Source organism: Bos mutus, chromosome 1 (genome assembly GCF_027580195.1).
Source record: "Bos mutus isolate GX-2022 chromosome 1, NWIPB_WYAK_1.1, whole genome shotgun sequence".
Classification (NCBI taxonomy): Eukaryota; Metazoa; Chordata; class Mammalia; order Artiodactyla; family Bovidae; genus Bos; species Bos mutus.
Window position 1 is genome coordinate 58039709 of NC_091617.1, and position 24493 is coordinate 58064201.

Below are 24493 nucleotides of genomic sequence, written 5' to 3' on the forward strand. Positions count from 1 at the left end.
ATCTCAATCCAGGGTCAGGCAACTGGGGCTCGCCCTCTGCATCCCCAAATGGTTGTGGGGTCACATTCATGAGAAAACTCACTCTTCTGGTCTCCTCTGATTCTACTGGGTCAGAGAGACTAAGCCCGAATTCAACAACATCTCAGTCCAAATAAATAAGAGCGAAGAAATAAGATTCAAGGAGAGGGAATCTTAGTTCTTTCCCTCACTCAAGGGAAAGCTGCTCTGTTTGGTCAAGACTTTTGTCTTGTTTCTGAAGTAAATGGCTCTTGTTCCCACGATCATTAGATTTCAAGTGCAGTTCCTGACCTTTAAGTGCATAAACTTAAGTTTCTCTCCTCACTGCACACTCTTTAGTGGGAAGAAGTCAGGGCAACCCAGTGAACCCCATCAGGGACAGGTTCCCCAGGATCGTGGGCATTACACAGATGCTTTTGAGCTTGTTTGATGAAGGCTGATTTTTTTAAAAAAGTGCATTGAGACAGAACTTGAAAACTATAGGTTGACTAATAGTAATCCAAAGACCAGTGTATCTCTAACCACATTTTTGTTTATTTTTAAAGTGTTTCCTTCATGGCTTTTCTTGCGGCTTGCCCAGGGCAGTTTGTGCTCTTGTTGTGAGCTTTATCTGTCTTTGACATTGTTTTTGCTGAACTTGGTTTTTCCGAGACCCTCTCTGCTCAGAGGCTCAGTTTCACCCTGCCATCAGCAGTCAGCCAGTTTCGGTGGCAGAAGGGGCCACAGCTGCTTCCTGTCAGCCCCCTGGGCAGAAGCATGCAGTGGTGTCTCCTCCTGATCTGGGCCCAGGTGCTGAAGCAGGCTCTCCTCCCCGCATCAGGTAAGATCTGAAGTCTAGCCCAGGACAGGACCGGGATGGAGAGCGGGCGGGAAGGGGAGGCTGGAGCCAAGGCCTCATCCATCTGACGGAAGGAAATACAGTTTTCAGAGTCCTGTGTCCCCTCGTGGGAGAAAACGCTGTCTCTGAGAAGGAGCTCCAGTTCTGTTTTCGGTGGTAGATGAAGGACTTGGGGTTGTGGGGTGCCTGCCTGGCTGACCCAAAAAAAGAAGCAGGAGGTGAGAAAGGGGCTAAGGAGGAGGGATGATGGGTTTGCTGGGCGAAGTCCCCTCCTGCTCTATCCTCCTTTCTTCTGTCCTTGAGGAAACTTCTAGAAAAACATAGTATGGTTTTTGTGGGTCAAAAACGTCATTGTCACAGATTACAGATATTCTACTGCTATAGACTGAATTTATGTTAAACCTATTTCCTTCTGTATTAAAAATCATAAATAAATGTGTCTGAGGGGGCAGAAATATTTAAAAACTGTTATAATTTTGTTTCCCTGTTTTCTGAACCATCTGCAGGGGTCAGTGCTGAGGAGGGTGGTTTTGCCTGGGAGAAACAGAGTTACTCTCCAGGCATCCTTTCCTTTAGATTTCGAGGCTTTTCTGAAAATTTTCCAGGCACCCCCAATGGCAGTCAATCGAAACAGCCAGGTCTTATTTCAAAGGATAATGGGCTCAGCACAGAACTGGCTGCCGATAGATACAATCAGAAACAGAGGTGGTGGCCGACAAGGGCCTATATTCTAGGTACAGAGACAACATAAGTGTGTGGAAAAAATCAGTGAGCTCATCAGGAAATAATATTCCAGCAGAGTGTCTTGAGAGGGTGAAGCAGCTACACTGTATAGGAATTATGGTGTTTATGGGGGAAAGACAGGACGAACTGGAGAGACTGTCATTCCAAAATCCAATACTGGTATTCCCCTGGCGATCCAGTGGTTAAGACGTCGCCTTCCTGTGCAGGGGGTGTGGGCTCAATCCCTACATGGGGAGCTAAGATCCCACATGCCTGATGGCCAAAAAATCAAAACATAAAACAGAAGCAGTATTGTAACAGATTCAATAAAGACTTTAAAAATGGTACACATCAAAAAAAAAAAAAATCTTAAAAAAAACGAAGCAAAACACCGAAAATCAATTTTGGCCTCAAAGACTCGTTGGAATGTCTATGGAAAGGTTCAAAACCAGCTGCTAAAAATGCATACTTCTTTCCCCCTCTCTAGGAGCTGTGACAGGCAGAATAGTAACAATGGGGAACATTTCTGCAGAGGAAGGTGGCTCTGTCACCTTACAATGTCACCTCTCCTCCACCACTGCCAAAGTGACCCAAGTCAACTGGAATCTGCAAGACCAAGTTGTGGCCATTCATCATGACAGCTTGGGGTGGCACATCAATCCTGCCTTCAAGGAGCGAGTGGTCCCGGACTCCAATTTGGGCCTCACCCTCCGGTGGCTGACCAGTAACGACACGGGACAGTACACCTGCGTCTATCACACCTACCCTGACGGGATTTACAAAGGGGTGCTCTTTCTGCAAGTCCTACGACACTCAGGTATGCCTGGGGCCAGGTGGCTGAGGACCCTCATGCTCGATGATCGAATCACTGCAGAGCGGGAACTCCCAACCCTGGCTCACATTCACATCACCTGGGAGCTTTCAAATGGTACGGAAGCTGGCACCCCATCCCAGACCAGTTCAGTCAGAGCCTCTAGGGGCAGAGCAGGGTGTGTTAGATTCTAGAAGCACTCTCGATGGTTTGAATAGTCAGCCATGATTGAGAACCACTGTTTGGGTAAAAGCACATCTTATGTGTTTTTGTTAGGAAGACCAGCTGTTCAGGTCATTTGAGAAGCGTGTACACGCTCAGTCGCTCAGTCATGTCCAATTCTTTATAACTCTACGGACTGTAGCCCACTAGGCTCCTCTGTCCATGGGGTTTCCTAGGCAAGAATACCAGAGTGGGTTACCATTTCCTACTCCACAGCATCTTCCTGACCCAGGGATTGAACCTGATTCTCCTGCATCTCCTGCATTGGCAGGTGGATTCTTTACTGCTGCACCGCCTGGGAAGAACCCATTTGAGAAGGGATCACATTAATTACTTTAGCAGTGATCATGCCAATTAGATTTAGCCTCTCCATTTATAAAGGATTAGAGCTCAGTGTGTGCTAAGTGTAAATGTACAGCAATTTACATTTCTGTGGTACTTGATGGTTTCCCAAAATGCTCTCAGCTTCATTATCCACCTGCACACTTAAACCTCTTTGGAGGGGGAAAATGACTGTTCTAGTGTGAGGGACAGGATAGAAAAGTGATGATGGACCCAGACGGCCTGGGTCCAAATCCTAGTGTTGCTGTGACCTCAGACAAGATTATTGGGCTTCTCTGTGCCTCGTTTTTTTCAACTGTGAAATGAGGAGATGTAAGACCTTATGAGGTGTGAACATAGGATTGGATTACTGACTAAAAGGAAATGCCCTTAGAATAGCACCTGGAATGTGGCAAGCATGAGGTCAGTGTTAGCTATTAATAGGATCCCCCAAACCCCATCTGACTGTAGGGTGGAGGAAGAAGCTGAGCCTGACCGTTGCTCAGAGTGGTACAGCTGATTTTAATACTGGTTTTCAGGTTCCACTCACACACCCTCAGAGCTGCTGTTTGCTGCCATCAATGGTGTGGGAGTTTAAGTCTTATGAGTTAGCAAACTGTGTATGTGTAAACTGAGGAGATAAAAGTTGGCCTGCAAGTTTCTTCTCGAGCACTGCTTCCTGAGGGGCCCCCGCATAGGCCCAAGTATCATGTGGGGAAGAGCCTCCATCCTTTGCTGGTTCTATGGATGGCCCTCTGCAGGCCCTCGCACCCCTCCAGCCTCCATCCTTTGCTGGTTCTATGGACAGCTGTCTGTAGCTTTGCTCCCCGCCAGTCCTCTTTGCCTACCTGTGGCCAAGGCAGGAGACTGGGTCCTCAGGGCAGGAGGAAAGCAAGCTGGGCAATTTGGGCTCGCCTCCCTGTCCTGGTACCTTGCAGGCACCATGCGTGCTGTCCCATCCTAAGTGATGGCAGGCCTTAACCACCTCCCTGGCATTCAGAGTCCTCTGTCAAAGGAAAGAGGGCCCAGCCTCTGCTACACCCCTCTCCTTCCATGACTTCCCCGGACACCTGAATTCTGCCCGAGATCCTGGGAAGGAGGTGGGCATGGGAGGGGGCAGCCTGGAAGCTCGTGTGCCTATAGTCCAGCACACAGCCTGGCAGCTGTCTGTTTCCCTCACACCCTCCTCAGGTCAAGTATCATCTCTCCAAGCCCCCCGACTCTTCCTCCTTCTTGTTTATATTTTACACCTTGATACAGATTCTCCTTTTCGTGCTTTAACTTGTGTCACGAGTATTTATTAGGTGTCTGCTAGGTTCCAGGTGCTGGCAAAACAGCAAAGGGTCAAGTTCCAGAGCCTTAGCCCCTCCGGGGTCTCACAGCCTAGTTGAGATGTGTTATAGGCTTAAGGTGAAAGGTTATATGCCTTTTTTCTTCTTTGTACTTTAATGTTAATTTTACTTTTTAATTAAACTTTTCAAAATATCAGATTGATTATAAACACAAAGTTTCATAAAAAGAAAGTATTCACTTTCTTATTTTTTACTGAATGTTATTTGTTTCACTTTGTGACTATTACTGAAAGTGATTTTGTCCAACAGAAGAAGGGAGTGTTAAAAACAGTCTGCTGTGGTGTCAAATGCATGAGGCACAGCCCTGGAGGGATCAGTTATTCATTTTGTGATGGGCCTGGCAGATGCTCTGCTCGCCAAAGAGCTGGGTTTGAAGACTCCAGTCCTGTGGTTTGAGAAAAGCCCGGCCAATCCCCACCCCTGGTGCCCGGACACTGAGGTTTCCCTGGATAATGGTTGCCCTTTGCTTCTGGCCTCTACCCGCTCACCTTAGTTTTGTCTTCCCTCTAGTGGCTGAGTACAGCGCTGGGTTCCAGATCCCACTGCTTGGAGCCATGGCCGCAGTGCTAGTGGTCATCTGCATAGCAGTCATTGCAGTGGCCACACTGGCCAGAAAGGTAATGGCTCCGGCTGCACCTCTCAGTCCTGGGCACCCCATCCCTACCACCCATCCTATCCCACCCCTGGTCCTTTCCTGTCCCCTTGCTGTCTAGATGTGACTCCCCACCCACCCCCCTGCCCCCAGCACTGCTCTCTACGCCTCTTGCCACAGTACTTTCTCTGCCTTTGAGCGGCATCGTTTGTGCTCGTTCACTGTCCCTCTCCCTTGTCTGGGAGCTCCTGAAAGTTTGGACCTGAATCCTCCACATCATGCTGTCGCCTACAGTTCCTGGCTTCTGCTTGGCCCTTAAGCTACTCCTCTGAGAGTCTGATTTATCTACTGTGAGCTTGATGCATCTTGGGCATCTGCTCTGTGCCAGGGGTTTTTGGACATTAGCTCCTTAAATTTTAATAGCCAGTCACTAGTGCTGGTTACCTAGCATTTCTGCAGGATGAAAAATCAACACTCCAAAAATTTAGGGGCAGAAGGTGCATGGCAAGATCAGTAGGTTGTACATCCTCCATTACATTTGCTTAAGAGGTCATGTGGCTGAGAGAGTATTGGATGGGAAATTGGAAATTTCTATTCTCAGCATGGAGTGTGTGATGATAGGGTTGTTGTTTCATCTTCTGGGTCTCCAGTTCTTCATATGTAAAATAGGCATTATGATTCTGCATGCTCTATATCCCAGGATTGTGATGAACAGCTAGCATATTCCACGTGGAAGCTTTGTAAACAATGAAGAAATATATTTTCTTCATATATTCACGTCCTTGTGAGGTAACAGGCAGCTATTGTTGTGTGCATGTGTGCTAAGTCATTTCAGTCGTGTCCGACTCTTTTCAACCCTTTGGACTGTAGGCTGCCAGTCCATGGGATGCTCTCAGCAAGAATCCTGGAGTGGGTTGCCATGCCCTCTTTGAGGGGATCTTCCTGGCCCAGGGATCAACCCAAGTCTCCTGCATCTCCTGCATTGGCAGGTGGGTTCTTTATCTCTAGTGCCACCTGGGAAGCTACTGATTTGGATGAACAAAAGAATTCCCACTCCTTTTTATCTGCCCTCTTGGGTCTTTTAAGCCATCCAAGGTTGCCTTAATTTAAGTTACTAAACAAACATTTTGGAGAGTACAAGCCTGTGATTCCTAACGCTGTTTTCCACCTCATACCAGATCCTCCTCCCCAGCCTGCCTTACTTTCCCTCCAACTCTGACTGTACTCAGTTAACAACTCAGCTCTACAGCCTGCTTTATTCTCTGGACTGGTACCTGGTGCTGTTATTCCTGATACCTATGGGTTTACATCTACCACCTTATTCTCTTCATGTTTGTTTTGCCTGTTTACTTCCCTAATCTTTTTCTTGCTGCCTTTTGAATTAAGTATTTTTATTATTAAAAACATGTTTAGTAGTTATGCATTTTTTCTTTTCTTTAGTAGTTACGCTAGAGATTATAAAATAGACCTCTGATTTATTAAGTCTAATATGTATTAGTGCTTTTATCATCTCTTGGATTTTGCAACAACCTTAGAACACATTAACTCTTTTCTTACCTGCCCAACTTATTGCTATTACTGTCATGGATTTTAGTTCTCTTTCTATTTTAACCACCCACCTGAAGATGATTATTGTCTTATGAGTCAATGTGTGTTTAGATTTACCTTTCTATTGCTCTTCACTTCTTCACGAATGTTCTTTCTTATAACTAAAATAGTTTTCCTTCTGCCTAAAGAATATCCTTTAGCCTTTCCTTGTGAGCAGGCATGCTAGTGGTGAATTATCTCACTTTTTGTTTGTCTGAAAATATCTTAATTTTCCTTAATTTAGAAGTGATCTATTTGTTTTTCTGGGTATAGAATTCTATGTTGGCAGTGATTTTTTTTCAACACATGGGAAATACTGCCCCATTGTCTCTGACTTCCCATATTTCTGTTGAGAAATTACATGGGGGTCTTATTTTTGTTCTGTGAAAGACAGTATTTGTTTGTTTTTGTTTTCTTGTTCTTTAAATTTTTCCTTCTCTTTGGTTTTCAGCAATTATATGGTGATATAATTGGATATAGTCATCTATGTATTTATTCTGTTTGAGGTTCAGAGTGCTTTTTGAATTTGTTACTTGACATCTTCTGTCAGTTTTGTATCATTCTTGGCTGTTATTTCTTCATATATTAATTCTCTGTCCTTGCTTTCCTTTCCTTCTGGAATTCTAATCACAGGTGATATTTTCAACATTTTCACTTTTCCCCACATCCCTTACCCTCTTTTTGGAATTTTCCATCCACTTGTCTCATCAAATGTTTTCTTTGGATGTGCTTTCCAGTTTACTAAGTATCTCCTTTGATGTATCTAATCTTCTGTTAAACCCATCCATTAAGTTTTTTATTTCCGTTATCATATTTTTCAGATCCACAACTTCTATTTTGTTCTTTGTTTGAATAGCTTACAGTGTGCCAAAATTCCCAATCTTGTTTTTAATTCTTTGAAAATATTAATCACAGTTATTTTGAAATCTGTGCCTGATAATCTTGTTTAGTTGTGTTCTCTCTGGTCTTCTAATATTTTCTCTTTCCGCTTGTTTCTTGGACCTATCTTATCTTCTTGACTGTTTATTTTTCATTGAGTGCTGTACTTTCCACTTCAAGACCTGTGGCAACAATTTGAAGCTCTAGGTAGTATCATCTTCCTCTAGAGAGGATTGATTCCTTTGGCTTCTGCCAGATGACCAGTGTGAAAGCACTAGCATTCCTGTCTCTTTAATTAAATCAGTGGTGAGAGAATTTAAAGCTGGACCCAACTTTGCTACTTCCTTACTGGTAGAGGGTAGTCCTTTGGGATTCTAACTCAAAGCCTGTAGAGTTTGCCAGTCTCCCTCCTCAGTGATTTCTGAACTCAAAGTTTTGTCCCTCCAGACAGAAACTCTGTGGAGTTTATCTGCTTCTTGGCCAAGACTTTCAGGAAATTTCTCTAGAAGAAAATCTCCCTGAATGCTCATCTCATCTCTCTGGGCTTCCTACTCCTAGACTTTGCGCCCTAGCCTAAAATTTTCTCACTGATTTGATAGATTTCAGATGACTACAAATAGACACTTATATTATTTAGCTTTTCTAGCTGTTCTCAATGGAAAGTTTGGTTCAAAGCAACATAGGTAATCATTATTCCACCAGAAGCAGAACTCCTGTTTCTGACATTGCATTTCCTATCTGCAATCAAAGGCTGACTCTTTTTTTTGTTTTCATAGTTATTTTATTTGGCTGTATTGGGTCTTAGTTGCAGCAGGCAGGATCTATTGTTGGGGTGGGGCTCAGGCTTCTCTCTAGTTGAGGTGTGTGGGCTTTAGGAATTGGTGTGTACAGGCTTAGCTGCCCCATGGCATGTGAGATCTTAGTTCCCCAACCAGGGATTGAAGCCACATCCCCTTCATTGAGAGGCAGATTCTTAATCACTGGACCACTTTGGGATTTGGGAAATCCCTCAAAGGCTGAACTACAAGCAGAACACATTTAGCCCGCCCACCCACTGTGTACCTTGCACTATATTGGGTTAAGACCCCCAAATTGGGTTCTAGCCCCGCTGTACCTGATTCTTCACCAGCCATTTAGCCTGAATCTGGCTGGGCCACTGCCAGTTCCAGAGGGAGAGATTTAGACAGCTGTGTGTTCTTAGGCTCAAATTCCATGTGTCTTGCTTATTTTGAGTTCTTGTCTTCTTTTTCCTTTTCTCCATCTCTCAGAAATGGACCATCCTTTGATTTTCTCTTCTTTCTTATTTAACATCTATTTAAGATCTCCTCTGAAGATCTTCAAGAGCTGCTTCCCCCTCCAGGCCTCAGAGTTGAGATGAAATTGCACAAATTAGAATTGCTTAATAAGAAAGTGCTATTGTAATGTTTTTCCACTTAGACCTCATGATAATTTACATTTAAAATAGCCTTAATACTGTATAAGTGTCTAGACTTTGTGTATACTTTCCTACTGTTAATTCTGCTTATGGCGTTACACTTTTGTGCATACTGATGCCTATCACCACTGACTAATCTTGAATTTTCAGTCTAATATCTTACATCTTAAATTCTTAGTTCATGTAGATAAACCCACTTTGCTTTCTGTAACCTATCATCAATACCAGGGTATTGATGTAACAGTAACATGTTCCATTTGACACACATTCTGTCTTCATTCAGATCTGAAAGGGAAGAAATCCCAGGAGCACTTACTCTAACCTTATTTTACTGAGAACAGATTGGAATGAGGATGGGGAAAGGAATTTGGTAGCAGAACCAACGTCTTATTCCCCTCTGAGTGACAAATCGCCCAGGTTTCCCCCAGTCAGTGGTCTAAAAGTGCTTCAGGCACCTGTTGGACTTTGCAGATTTGGTCCAGAGGAAGTGAAAGAGATTTTCCAAACGGTAGGAAAACTCATGTGATAGGTGAAAGTTACATAAAGTCTAATACTAGCATACGACTGCCTAGTCCACCAACTTGCTTGCAAAAATTTCTTGTCCTATGGTTCAAACCCTCGCTTCCAGGTTTATGAGGCAAACATTTAGTTTGCTGACTGGCTTGGTTCATAAGGATGTGGCCACTATTCCTTGTTGTTCAGTAGGCATCATGGAACAGAGTGCTGGGGATCCAGCAGTGGCTGAAATGTGGCTAGTGCTACTGGAGAAATCAATGACTTAATGACTTATAGTATTTTCATTTATGTCTTAGCTATCACAGTAGATAGGTTTCGTAATGAAACCTCTAGGGGAAAATGAATGCAAGAAAAGTGATTGACTAGAGGAAAGAGGTGAAGAGAACAACGATTGATTTGTGAGCTGGAAGAGAGTTGTTATGGTAGCTGGTGAGCAGATGTCCCCTGCTGTCACCAGTACTCTGCAGCTCTGGCACATGGAAATATGGAAGGCTCTTTACAAGCAGCAGAACACATTTTCCTGTTAATGATTAAGACTGGTTCATTTTCAGGCCAGTATTCCAGACAAGTTTGTATAAGGGAAAGGGGAAGAGGTGAAAAGAGAGAGTCCAGTAGGTATCGAATTCTGTGGCTCCCCTTCTACAAAGTTTTATTCACCAGCCCCCTCTTTGACATGTCTGCTGCTTCCTGTCCAAATCAGTTCCTCTCTGCTTTTTCCTATGCTTTGGCTATGGCTTCCTGTCTTCTTTCTCTTATTGCTCAAATGTATTTTATCCTTGTAGTATTTAAGGTCCAGCAGAGAAACATAGTACTCTTAAGCTGAGTAGTTTGAGGACAGTTTAATAAAGGGATTTACAAAGTATTGGAAAGCTTAGAGGGAAAGCATAAGGGGGCGGGTAGGAATGTATTGTTACCACCCTGAGATCTTCAGGGGAAAGGAGAGAGAATGATTACTGAAACCTGGAAGGAAGGGTGATGACCAGGCCCTGGAAAGAGAGGGTTGTGTGGAGGGGACCACCTTGAGAAGTACTATAATCCTTGATTGAAGATCACAGCCAGTCCAAGTGCACCCTGCAGAGAGAAGGCTGGGGAACATATACCCTCAACCTCACTCTCCTTCCCGCCATTCTCCTACTGTTGCTTTGCATTGACTGAAACCAGACTCAAGCCAGAGAGCAAGAGAAATCACTGGGTCAGTATGAATCCACCTGCAATGCGAGAGACCTGGGTTTGATCCCTGGGTTGGGAAGATCCCCTGGAGAGGGCATGGCAACCCACTCCAGTATTCCTGCCTGGAGAATCCCCATGGGTAGGGGAGACTAGTGGGCTACAGCCCATGGGGTCACAAAGAGTCGGATATGACTCAGCACCTAAGCACAGCACAGCACACATGTGTAGTTCAGTCTCCTTAGGGCACAGAAGGATGGAGAGTGACGTTGAGGGGTGAACAGACAGTATCCACACCATTACTATTATAGATCTTGACTTGCCATGCTTCAATCTTCTCTCATGTATCCTTGAATCCTTGATTATACTTTTAAGCAATACCCTTGTCAGCTGTCCATCTATATTTCTCCTGGGACCACTGGGCTTTATTAGCCATCTTAGTAGCGCTGTGGGCCAGGCTTCCTTGGCTGCCATTTCAGTAATTACATCCACTTCATTTCTTACTTGCTGCCATCTGCCCCGTTATTATTTGGGGATCTCCTCTTCCCTGTCGCTGCTGGGGATCCAGATCTCTACATCATCGCCTTCTTCAACCCCAGCATACAGAGGAGAGCTACCTCTGAGCCCCTCAGTGATGCTGGTGGTTTCTTCATTAGCACATTCCTTTCCACTTTAGGAAAAGCGTGTCCTTTGGATCTTCTCCAGAAACATAAGCAGCTGTTGAAGTTTCAAAATTATGTAGTACAGAGATTGGCAAAGTTTCTTTGTAAAGGGCCAGGATCTTTTAGCTTTTGTGGGTTTTCCAGTCTCTGCTGCAACAATTCAACAATGCCATCACACTGTGAAAGGACCACAGATAATATCTAAATGAATGAGTTGGCCATGTTTCAATAAATCTTTATTTATAAACACTGAAATTTAAATTTTATATACTTTTCATGTTTAATAAAATATTATTCTTTTGAATTTTTTGAACCACTTAAAAATATAAAACCCACTTTTAGCCCATGGGCAGTGCAAAAGCCTGTGGTGCCCCAGATTTGACCCATGGGCCTTAGTTTGCCAATTCCTGATTTAGTAAGTTGTACTGGGAAAAATGGGCTTCCCTCGAAGCTCAGTCAGTAAAGAATCTGCCTGTAATGCAGGAGACCTGGGTTCGATTCCTGGATCGGGAAGATCCCCTGGAGAAGGAAATGGCAACCCACTCCAGTATTATTGCCTGGAGAATCCCATGGACAGAGCAGCCTGGCAGGCTACAGTTTATGGGGTTGCAAGAGTCAGACATGACTTAGAGAATAAATCACCATCACCACTGGGAAAAACTCTGTCCTTTCCTCTTCTCTACTCTTAGCAGTGCACAGAACACTTCTGCCACCAGAAGCTCCCACACTGACCAATTCCGCCACATTATCTGAACGACCTATAAGCAATCCAGTTCTGATACTATCTACCTGTAGTTAACATTGGGTCCCAGCAGTTAGGGGCTCAGTCTTCCAAGACAGCCCTCACTTCAGATGCCAGTTGCAAGTCCCAGGCTGTCACCTGTGTCTCTGACTGCTATGGCTGCTTAGTCACATCTGACTCTGTGCAGCCCCATGGACTGTAGCCTGCTATGCTCCTTGTCCATGGGGATTCTCCAGCAAGAATACTAGAGTGGGTTTCCATGCCTTCCTCCAGGAGATCTTCCCCACCCAGGAATCAAACCCAGATCTTCCACATTGCAGGCAGATTCTTTACCATCTGAGCCACCAGAGAGGCCCGACTGGTTGTAAATTGAGGTTCCCACAGTCCCCTCCTTGGATTTGATAATTTGCTAAGATGGCCCACAGAACTCAGGGGAACACTTACCTGCATCAGTTTATTATACAATAAAGAATTTGATAAAGGATACAGATGAAGAGCCAAATGAAAGAAATGCATGGGATGGGGTCTCCAAAGGTCCCAGGCACAGGAGCATCTGTCCTCATGGAGCTGGGTGTGCTGCCCTGCAGGCGTGTGGCTGTATTCAGCAACCCAGAAACTCTCCAATCCCATACTGCTGGGGGTTTTATAGAGACTTCATCACACAGGCATGATTGGGTATTAACTCATTTTCGAATCCCCTCCACTCCCTGGAGGATAGGGGTTAGGGCCAGAAGTTCTAAGCTTCTCCTCATGGCTTGGTCATTCTGACCAGCCTCCATGTGAGGGCCCACCGAAAGTCACTTCACTGGGACAAAAGACACTCCTGCCATCCAGGATATTCCAAGGGATTTAGGAGCCTTGTGTATGACATTCCTATCACTCGGGATATGTTAGGGTCAGGAACTGGGATTTAATGAAGACCAAATATTAACTCAGGGTAGAGACCGACATATGCTTCTCACTATTCCACATGGGTCCATGACAGCAGTGTCTGGGGAGTGGGAACGCTGGTCGGGTGAGGAGGCGATCTGAGCAGAATGCCAGCTGCATTTCCTTCAGACCCTGGGAGCCAGTTGGTTGCATTATTTAGGAGTTTGGGCTTTGAAATCAGACAGACCTAGGTTTTGGATCCTAGCTCTACCACTTGAGTAGCTCGGCCACCTAACTTTGCTGACCCTCAATTTCTTCATCTGTAAAATGGGAATAATAATTATGGCACTGCCCTATTAGAGTTGTAGAAAAACTCAAGTCAAATAATTCAAGCAAGGCACCTGGCAGTTTTCCTGATATGGATTAGTAACTGTTCTTTATTAAGTTCTTATAATTATTATAAAATTTATTTACTATAGCACTTCATAATACCTGGTGCTCAATAGTTATAGTGCATAGACTGATGAGGACTAAATGAATGGATGTTATTTGATGACCAGCTATTGGGAAAAGTGCCCCCAGGGGATCATCTGTAAGGGAAAGGAGAGATGGGTGTGTCTAGCTCCGGGACAGTGACTGCCAACTGTCCTTATGTTCCCCAAGAGGACAGCGTGTGTCCCGCAAATGTTCATACTGTGATCTCTATAGCTCCCGTTGGTCCTTTGGAACAACATCAGTGCATTAATCCCAGGCTTGTTTTCTATGCTGATTTTGTAGGGTTCCCAACACAGGATGGATGGAATGAAACAGACCAGCTGAGAGATCCATCTCAGACATATTTACATTTCCCAGAGGATTTTTGGGAGCCAAAATAGTCCTGTGATTTAAAGACAAGGGTAGGCAGTCTAAGAATGGGAAGGAGAATACATATACCATCAGGAAAAGTCACAATCAGCTCTTTGAGAACTGGGTATCAGTATTTTCCTTAAATGGATAGAGTTGCATGAAGGGATATAGGACTCCTTTTAAGCACAGCATCACGTGACCTACAATTACAACCCTTTTCTTCACACCCACAGTAAGGTGCAGCCACTTCTACTGAAAAGGAGGGAATGAAACAGCCTGCAGGAGCCAGCTCCTCAAGGCCAGCAGTGTGACCCTGCTTCTAATTTTTGATATGTGTCCAAGGTGCCCATCCATGCAACCCACCCTTCTGTTCAGCCTCTCTGCATCTGCTTGTATCCTGTTGAGCTTGACACTAGCCAGTGAAGATGGTGCTGTTTCTTATTTTGAAGCAGTGAGGTGGACAGAATGAAATGTGGTTTGTGTTCATTGTCATTTTCCGAGCCTGTATGCAGCTCTTTGTAATTCTGTCATTTGGATCTATGGTGGGGCTGGGTGACCTGCTTTGGAGCAGCATCTGTGAAAGCTGAGAGACTGTCACCTTTGCATGGCATGCCACCAGGCACTTCTTCTGCCACCCCGCTTATGCCTGCTGTTCTTTGCTTTTTTTGCCTCTAAGCACGACCCTCACCTGTGATACTGTCATGGGGATGTGATGGCTGATTTCACATCCTTGATTTTCCCAAACAGATTTCACTGTCTTTCCTCTTGTCTCATAAGTACATATACACCTGTCTCACCATGAGTCTATATTTTGATTTGAAAAATCCTGTTCATTTAGATTTGGGGCTAGTGGGGTGGGCCAGGAGAGAGAGAGTGTTGTGTGTGTATGTGTGTGTGTGTGTGTGTGTGTGTGTGTATGTTTTAGTCCTAAGACATACAATAAGCATCTGTTATGGGATCTGAGGTTACCAAGAAGAACACAGCACAGATCCTTCCCTCAGGAGAGCTCACAGTTGGGGTCTAAAGAGACAGAAGGGTAAACAATTGTAGACAGCATCGGAGGTTACAATGAAGAACACCCAGGACCACAGTGGAACACACAGGAAGGATATAACTCTGCTGGAAGGATCAAGGACGTCTTCCTGAAAGCGTGCTGTAGAGCCGAGTCTGGAGGAAGGAGCAAACAACTTTTCAGGGAGCTGTGGGGAACGGACAGTAGGGGTAACATATACCCAATTGGAGAGGCGGGAAGCAGTGCATAGCATTTGGAAACTGCAAGATGAGAGGCAGTTTGGCTAAGAAGAGCATGGCCCAGAGTCAGACAAACTCAAGTCAGAACTGAGATTTCACCTGTCTGAGCCTATCAGCTCACTCAAAAGTAGAAAATTAAATAGTTGGTTGCTGAGATGACATAAAGAAACTAGCCCACTTGGTGCTCATAGCAGATTCGCAATAAATGGTGCCTCTTTGGCACCCAGGCCCTATACTTGAACTTGGGGTGCTGGTTAGGGAAGCACTGCAGGAAATGAAGCTGGAAAGGCAAGTATGACCAGATCACAAAAGGCATTTTGGGGCACATTACTCACAGTCTCCTGTGGGGCATATGGTGAAACTGTGGACTTTCTTCCCAGAAAAATGCACTTTACAAAACGTTGTTAATACAGCTCAAGGGGTTTGAAGTCCACCTGTGGCATTTATAGGTGGTTAAGCACCTGCCCATAGACACTGGGGGCCATGGATGAGTTTTAGGCAGAAGCATGGCAGGATCCAACTTCCATTTTTGAAGGATGGTGGCCGTGTGGAAGTTGGAGCAGAGGTTAGAGGGAATCTAGAGAGTGGTGAGTCTGGAAGTGCAGGTGAGAGATGAGACATGGAAGTGGATGCGAAAGAGGGGCTCAGTTTCAGAGCTATTTTGGAATAAAATCAGATGGGATTTTATGGCCCACTGGAATTTTTAAAAAGTTATTTATTAGGCTCTAATATTTGTGTGTGTGCTCATTCATGTCCAGCTCTTTGCAACCCTATGGACTGTAGCCTGCCAGGTTCCTCTGTCCATGGGATTTTTCAGGCAAGAATACTGGAGTATTGCCATTTCCCCCTCCGGAGGATCTTTGTGACCTAGGGATCAAACCCACATCTCTTGCATTGGCAGGCAGATTCTTCTACCACTGAACCACCTGGGAAGCCCAAGCTCTGATATTTACTTATTTATGTATGTTTTGGCCAACTGCACAGCATGTAGGATCTTAATTCCCTATCCAGGGATGGAAATCAGCATCCCCTGCTTTGGAAGCACAGGAATCTTAACCACTGGACTGCCAGGAAAGTCCTGGCCCATTGGAGTTTAGTATTAGCCTCCAGATTTCTGGTCATCTGGTACCATAAATCAGGACAGCTTGCTGCTTGCCCGTGGTGAGGGGTGAGGCTCAGGGTCTGCAGCTGGACCTCGGTGTCTGGAGCTCAGGGCAGAAGCCTGGGCTAGTTTGGATAGGGATGTGGGGATCCTCAGAGGACAGAGGGTGGGTGGAGATGTACGTAAGGATGAATTGCTGAGCTGCTGTACAGAAGAAGAGAGAGTGTTGGGTGTGACAGACCAGAGGCGGAAGCCTGGAAGAACATCTTTATCTGGGGAGATGAGGTGTAAGCAAAAAAAAAAAAAAAAAAAGAGCAGGCTCAGCTACGGAGGGATGTGGGAGACTTCCTCAGGAGGAGGAGGAGAAGCAAGAGTGATGCCATGGGAGCAGCAAAGCAGGGAAGGCGAACATCTCAGAGGGAAGCAAGCAGTCAGCAGCGTCAGAGGCAGCCAGGGAGTGTGAGAGACAGGGGGCTCGGAAGCCGCCTCCTGGGCTCAGCTGACCAGAAGGAGAATGTGGGGGAAGCCTGGAGCCCTTCAGTGGAGCGGCTGGGGCTGAAAGCTGTCTAAGACGGATCAAGAAATTAAGGGTTAAGGAACTAGTGTTGATAAGAACACAATGTATGTGTGTGTGTAAGATATTATTACTGGATCACGTTGGAGAGGCGTTTTTGAATGATATCCCCACGTATTCACTTTGTGGGTTTTTTGTTTGTTTGTTTGTTTTGGGAAGAAATCTCTCCGAATCCGTTCTGCGGAAGGTGACCTTGGGAGGGGGCCGTCTGAACCGGAGGCGTGCAGGCCCAGGGTCGTGTCCTCCCCCGGCAGCTGTGTGCAGGCGGATGCCGGGCTGTGCGGTGACCAGGGCAGCGAGGACCACGCCGAGGCCGAGCCGCACGAGTACTTCAACGTCCTGAGCTACAGAAGCCTGGCCAGCTTCAGCTTCCCCACCGAGACGGGTTAGCGCCCGAGCATCTTCCGGGAGACCCAGTCCAGTCTTTGTCGTCACAGATGGATGTACTGGCATCTGCACGTCACGGCTCTGTGTGTATGTATGTGTGTACATGTGTGTGCGCGTGTGTTCTGTCGAGTGAATGCATGTCAGCCTCCTTTGTGTCTGTGTTTCCTCTACCAGTCCCTCCAGTTCCATGGTGCAGACCCCGGTGAGGAGCTTGTGTCTGATTACAAATGCAAAGTTAGAAAACCGAACAAAGACCTGAGCTGGTTTTGAAGCTGGCAGTGGGAGCAGATCCTGTGGCTGAGATCTGCATCCCCCCGAAAGCACTGGGCAGGGCTTAGGGCTACAGGGCTTTGTGGTGGGTGATGGTGGTGGGGTGACTGCAGAGACACTTCATTTCATTTGTCACTGTCGTTTTCATCAATGTTCACATACTGGAGGCCTTTTAGGAATAAGGCATGCTACCAGCTTCTATGGGGCTTCCCAGATGGTGCTAATGGTAAAGAACCCACCTGCCAATACAAGAGATGTAAAAGACGTGGGTTCGATCCCTGGGTTGGGAAGATGCCCTGGAGGAGGGCATGGCAACACACTCCAGTATTCTTGCCTGGAGAATCCCCAGGGACAGAGGAGATTGGCACACTACAGTCCATATGGTCCCAAAGAGTTGAACACGTCTGAGCGACTTAGCACGCATGCACCTGCTTCTGTGCAGAGCTTGGAGGGTGACTAAATGCAGACTCTTTCAGAGTCCTAGCCCTGTAAGAGCTCACCTTTATGTGGGGAGACAATATTTACATTAAAAGGTAGTGAGGAGATAAGGGTCTAAGACACAGGCCTCTGGGAAGAGATGTCAGTTCAGAATGAGATGGTCAGGATAAGCTTTTCTGTGGGTAAGTAGCTTGGGAGGATGTGGGGAACAGTGAGGCTGGGCTGAGAGAGCAGGAGTTTTGTTTAGGGAAGTCATAGATAGGAAAGTTGAGAGGTAAAAGTCCCACATAGAAGACCCTGGCACCAAGGGAGCAAGCAAGACTTCAGAGTTTATTTTCTGGGCAGACTATTCAAATCTCCTTTTGCTGGATGTACTCAGAGGCCAGTGATGGCCAAATACAGAGAACTCTAGGCTCTTCCAGCCACATGTGGTGGCGAAGCCCACGGAAATGGTGCGGGTCCACAGCAGGAGCTATAGTTTGACCCTTGAACTGTGATCTACTTCTTCTCTATCAATCTACCATTGAGTCTTTGAAGAAAGAATCTGTTTCCCACCAAAGAGGAAATCTTAATTTTTAAAATAGAGACTCTTCCTAGAAAAACAAAAGAGGATGATAGCAGGTTTTAAAAAATGAGCACCTCAAACTAGCTGCCCAGAACCCTTACAGTCATGCCCTTACCTTTTTGAGCTGGGGTTGTTGTGGCATTGGAGTGGCTCATTTCTGGCATTCAGGCTTTATCCTCCCACCACCTTTCTTAGAAAAATGAGGGAAGTGGCATTTACAGGAGACTGATTTTCTTCCATGGGCACAGGAACTGAGAAAATGTGAAGCAAGACTGTCCTTTGCCAGAAGATCCTCTGGAGAAGGAAATGGCACCCCACTCCAGTTCTCTTGCCTGGAAAATCCCATGGATGGAGGAGCCCGGTAGGCTACGGTCCATGGGGTCGCAAAGAGTTGGACACGACTGAGTGACTTCACTTTCACTTTCTTTTCACTTTCAAAATAGAGCATTGCCCTGCTCCCTCAGAATCAGGCTGTTGAGGGAGAAGACAATTCAACTCCTTCTCCTCCTTGGATTTTGATTTTTCTTACTTCTGTATCAAACAGGTATGTAGTCAGGAGCAATGAACTGAAATATATCCAGAGTGCCAAGTCCTTTGGAAGAGAGATAGATACCTGTAAAAATGCTGCTTTTTGCCATGGCAGTTCACAATTTCTTTCTTGCAAGGCTAGTGCAGACTGGTTGGGAGTAGAAGACAATTCACAATTCACAAATGAACTAACATATAATGACAAAAAAGGGAGTGGTATTTTGATTTGAAGAAGATGCAAATTTGGTTGAGGCTGGACCAAGAGTTGGATGCTATTTGACATGACTATGATAGTTATTTAACATGATTATATAGGGAAACATTTCCAAATGTCATTTGGATGGTACTAAAAATACAAAGGGACCCATAGATGTTGCAAATGGGTCAGGTTATTAAAATGAATTAGACAAAAAATAAAATTTTTTGAATTAGACAAAAAATAAATCTGAAAGTGGAATTCATTGAAGCAGATTTTCTTTGGAGAACCGAGAAGATAGTCCCCTAAAAGCCATGTACTTGGATACCTGCCTGTCCAGGACAGCAGCCGCTCTCCATGTGTGGCTCTCACATGGCATGTGGTTAGTCCTATTGAGCTGGACTGTGCTAGAAGTAGAAAATACACACCAGATTGTGAAAACAGTGTGAATAATAGAAATGTAAATGGTCACATGATTAATTGAAGAATACTGATTACATGTTGAAATTATAATATTTTGTATATATTGTGTTAAATAAAATATATTATTAAAATGGATTTAACCTGTTTCTTTTTACTTTCTTAATGTGGCTACTGGAAAATCTAAAATTGCAAATGTAGCTGCCATTATATTTGTGTTGGACTGTGAAGCCTTAGACTTTAAGTCCCAGTCAAGGTGGTACCTAGGATGGGTGTCTATCTCTGGCTGGTGGGCTCTGTCTCTCTCTCTCTATCATTCAAAATAGGGCCTGAGGAAGGTTTTCTCTCTTATTGTGTCTTTTGAGAAATATGAGAAAAGATCACGAGAGAGACTGAGGTGGGGGACCACTAAGTGTAGGCAAGAGCTCTTAAGAGCTTCTGGATCCGCTCTTAGAGTCCATGATAGGGGGAAGGGAGAATAAATGAATCAATGAATGTGAATTTGAAGAAAAATACATTTACACCATAGCCCTTATCACTCCACCTTCTAAGCCTGGGCATGTAACCCAATGAATTACACTGAACTGATCGGTAACCCAATGCATTACCCTGAACACATAAGAGAAGTTATGAGTCATGGACTTTTGAGGCAGATTATCTTCATGAGTGGACAGAAACTTCCCATGCAATTTTATCTTATGACTTGTCCCTTCTCAGCTGGACAAGGGGGTGGCTGTGTGTGCTGCACAAGAATGGCAGGGTTCTGGTGGGCTCAAATCCCACCAAAGGAGGGAGTCAGCAGCACGGCTGTACCTGCCAACTATGAGAAATCAGTGTTTTGTTCAGTTTTCTGGTTCTTTCCAGTCCTGCAACCTTGCAGTCAACTCCCACATCCACTCCCAAGCACACCTTCCCAGAGACCCAGGACAGCGTTATGTGTGTAAAAGAGTGAGTTTTCTGGAAGTCAGAATTATATTCTTTGATGTTTGGGGTTTCCCTGGTTGCTCAGATGGTAAAGAATCTGCCTGCAATACAGGAGACCCGGATTCAATCCCAGGGTTGGGGAGATCCTCTGGAGAAGGGAATTGTTACTCGTATTCTCACCTGGAAAATTCCATGGACAGAGGAACATGGCAGGCTATAGTCTATGAGGTTGCAAAGAGTTGGACACAGCTGAGCAACTAATAAACACACTTTGGGAGAATTTTTGCATAAGTTAGAGTCTAGGACTGTGTGCTGTGCTTAGTCGCTCAGTTGTGTTTGATTCTTTGTGACCCCATGGACTGTAGCCCAACTGTAGCCCAACAGGCTCCTCTGTCCATGGGGATTCTCCAAGGAAAAATACTGGAGTGTATTGCCATGCCCTCCTCCAAGTGATCTTCTGAACCCAGGGATTGAACCCAGGTATCCTGCATTGCAGGTGGATTCTTTACAGTCCGAGCCATCCGATAAAGCTTTCTATAATGACTGAAATCTTCTATATCTGTGCTCTCAATATGGCAGCAAATAGCCATAAGTAGTCATGATTTCAATCAGCACTTGAAATGTGGCTAATGTGACTAAGGGTGTTAATGTTAAATTTTATTTCATTTTGATTGATTTAAACTTAATGCAAATAGCAACATGTGACTGGTGCCTAGCGTATTAGATGTCACAATTCTGGTAATTGCCTTGTGTTCGGAGAAAACACAGAGAGGTGTATCCATCAGCCACTGGATAGATCTTCAGATGTTATGCACTTGAAAGGGCTATCAACAGGAAGACACGTGGAGGTCTTCTGTTCTCTTCTGTCCTTCGTTTGATCAAGACAAGCATGGTACCAAATGCAAGCGATGCATTTCCTTATTTCACACACTTCCCCATGGGTATCTGAGGTAGCTTAGTGGCTCCTGTAAACAGGGCAAGAACTGGCAAGAAGTTTGCAACTCACAGGTGTTATGCAGGGATAGACTTGCACCACAGGACTTTCCCTGGACTACAGTCATCTTGACTTCATATCAGAATGTTGTGAAGAGCATCATCCCTGCTGCTAAAAGTCTAGCTGATTGTATAGAGATCAGAAGAGCAGTAGCTGTGGTGTGTCATGGATTGGGAGTCAGGGTACTTGTCCAAGCACTGAATGCTACTAGTTAGTTTCAAGGCATTGGATAAGCCACTTAACCTATTGACCTTCATTACAAATGTTTCCTCATTTGTAAAACGGTAATGATAATATCTACCTTATAAGGTTCTTGGAGAGATAAAGTAAGATAACGTGGCTGAGTTTTTTGTAAGCTGTAAAATGCAGGATTAATGCTATTATTGTGCTAGGCATTGCTTTTAACGATGCCACAGGGGTCCCTGGGGGGGCATCAAATCTTGTTGGGATTTAAAGAGTGCTCAGAAGTTGCATTCTGATGCTGGGAGGGATTGGGGGCGGGAGGAGAAGGGGACAACAGAGGATGAGATGGCTGGATAGCATCACCGACTCGATGGATGTGAGTTTGAGTGAACTCTGGGAGTTGGTGATGGACAGGGAGGCCGGGCGTGCTGCAATTCATGGGGTCTCCAAGAGTCGGACACGACTGAGCGACTGAACTGAACTGAACTGAAGAAGTTGCAGATATATTCTTGCGGCCTACAAGCTCTTGCTAAGTATTTACAACTTATGTGTGTTAAGTGAGATGATGGTCTTTAGCAAAGTCGAATGTATCTTGGATATTGATGATCTTCTTATAATAGGGTATTGTTGTTGTCTTCAGTCTTCATATTTGTGTTTCTAATTGTTGATTTCAAGACATGTGAACTTAAATGGGAACAGATTAGCGTGCTCCGGGGGGTAAAGCAGTGGGAGAGTTTGCAGTAGTTGAAATAGTAGGAGAGTGATTGAAGAGCTGGCCTCACCTTGCACACTGTCACGCAGGGCTGCTGCAGCTGGACCAGGGCAGGCAGTGCACCTCCCTTTGTGAGCCCTGACTTCAAGCCAGTGAAGTATCATCCAACGTATTACATTCATGTTGTTTATCTGTATTTATTTTAATAGTTTTTTTAAAATTACAGTATAGTTGATTTACAATATTGTGTTTGTTTCAGGTCTACAGAAAAGTGATTCAGTTATACATGTGTATGTGTGCACACACATATATATTCTTTTTCCTTACAGATTATTACAAAATGTTCCTGTGTTATACAGTAGGTCCTTGTTGATTATCTATTTTATATATAGTAGTGTGTATATGTTAATCCCCAACTCCTAATCTATCCCTTCTCTGCTTCCCCTTTGGTACCATAACTTTGTTTTTTATGTCTGTGGATTTATTTCTGTTTTGTAAATATGTTCATATTTTAGTTTTATAATTCTATAAGAGGCACAAGCATAAAAAAATTTACTTGGTTTTATGTTTGAGAATATTTAAGAGAGAGTTTAATAAAAACACATTTCATTAATTATTGATTAATGTATTAATAGACATTAGAACAAAAATAATCAGACTCTCCCCATGGGGAGGGGTCTATGAGAAGTACTTATAAAAAAATGAATTAGTAAGTTTATTTAATTAATTAATTATTGCAGTAGAGTTACTATGTGAGAAGTACTTTTCCCTTTTTTTAAAAAACAATTCTTTAACTGGCAGGAAAATTGCTTTACAATGTTGTGTTGCTTTCTGCTGTATAACAATTCAGTTCAGCCATAATTATACTATATCACCTCCCTCTTGAGCTTTTCTCTCCTCCTCCTTCCCACCCCTCTAGCTCATCACAGAGCACCAGGCTGGGCTCCTTGTGTTATATAGTAACTTCTCACCAGCTGTTTCACCCATGGTAGTGTATATATTGGAGCGGAGAAGGCAATGGCACCCCACTCCAGTACTCTTGCCTGGAAAATCCCATGGACGGAGGAGCCTGGCAGGCTGCAGTTCACGGGGTCGCTAAGAGTTGCATACGACTAAGTGACTTCACTTTCATTTTTCACTTTCATGCTTTGGAGAAGGAAATGGCAACCCACTCCAGTGTTCCTGCCTGGAGAATCCCAGGGATGGGGGAGCCTGGTGGGCTGCCATCTATGGGGTCGCACAGAGTCGGACACGACTGAAACGACTTCGCAGCAGCAGCAGCAGTGTGTATATGTCGATGCTGCTTTCTACATTTATCCCACTCTCTCTGTCTCCCCGTGTCCACACGTCTGTTCTCTGTATCTGCATCTCCATTCTTTCCCTGCAAATAGTTTCATCAATATCACTTTTCTAGATTCCACATATATGCGTTAATATAAATATTTGTTTTTCTCTTTCTGACTTAACGTTTTTTCTTTTGTAAGTGTATACACTTGGCTTAAGTTTGAGAAACACTGGTATGGTATATATATCATTGGATTTCTGAAAGCTTGACTTCAAGTACTAGTTTATTAATTGGTTTATTTTCAGTTTTTTTTTATTAATTGGTTTATATTGAGAAGGACACATATTTCTAAATTTTGTTTCTATAAATAAGTGTACTAATGTTTCATAAAGCAATTGTAGGGATGGTTAAAGTACATGAAGGAAAAACTTTATTAACTGTTAAGTTTCATATGAATAATCTATGTGCCATTACTATAGATATATAAGCCAGCAAGGAGATCCAACTAGTCCATCCTAAAGGAAATCAGTCCTGAATATTCATTGGAAGGACTGATGCTGACGCTGAAACTCCAATGCTTTGGCCACCTGATGCAAAGAACTGACTCATTTGAAAAGACCCTGATGCTGGGCAAGATTGAAGGCAGGAGGAGAAGGGGATGACAGAGGATGAGATGGTTGGATGGCATCACCAACTCAATGGACATGAGTTTGGGCATAAACTTCGGGAGTTGGTGATGGACAGAGAGGCCTGGGGTGCTGCAGTCCATAGGGTCGCAAAGAGTTGGACACAACTGAGCGACTGAACTGAACTGAACCACATTTTCAACAGTTAGGGAAGAAGCTAAAGTGTCTGTGGACAATTCACAGAGAGTTCAAAGGCTCTGGGTGAAGTTGGCTGGCATTAACATGTTGCTGAGATTCATAGAAATCAAATAGGGGAAGATCATGCATCAGGAAAATATTTTCTTCCTATTTTTTATTTCCTAGAATATCAGGTGAATTTAGGTGTTCGGTGAGCAAGTTGCAAGAAATCAATATTTAATTCATAGAGGTCATCTTTCAGCCTAGATTTCTCCCCATC

General features: G+C 44.4%; 1 protein-coding gene across 3 annotated transcripts; it reads left to right on the forward strand.

The window, feature by feature from the left end:
* Positions 1 to 579: 579 nt before the first annotated feature.
* On the forward strand, positions 580 to 19450 carry TIGIT (T cell immunoreceptor with Ig and ITIM domains). Of its 3 annotated transcripts, XM_070374481.1 has the most exons (5): positions 580 to 838; positions 940 to 1074; positions 2067 to 2507; positions 4796 to 4902; positions 16668 to 19450. In XM_070374481.1, the coding sequence occupies exons 2-5, from the start codon at positions 1017 to 1019 to the stop codon at positions 16896 to 16898; spliced, it is 837 nt and encodes a 278-aa protein (XP_070230582.1). In that variant the 5' UTR covers positions 580 to 838; positions 940 to 1016; the 3' UTR covers positions 16899 to 19450. The 3 variants fall into 3 exon arrangements, with proteins under 3 accessions (XP_070230582.1, XP_070230526.1, XP_070230646.1); XM_070374425.1 differs by lacking the exon at positions 940 to 1074 and having other exon boundaries at positions 582 to 838; XM_070374545.1 differs by lacking the exon at positions 940 to 1074 and having other exon boundaries at positions 590 to 838; positions 2067 to 2396.
* The last annotated feature ends 5043 nt before the right edge of the window (positions 19451 to 24493 follow it).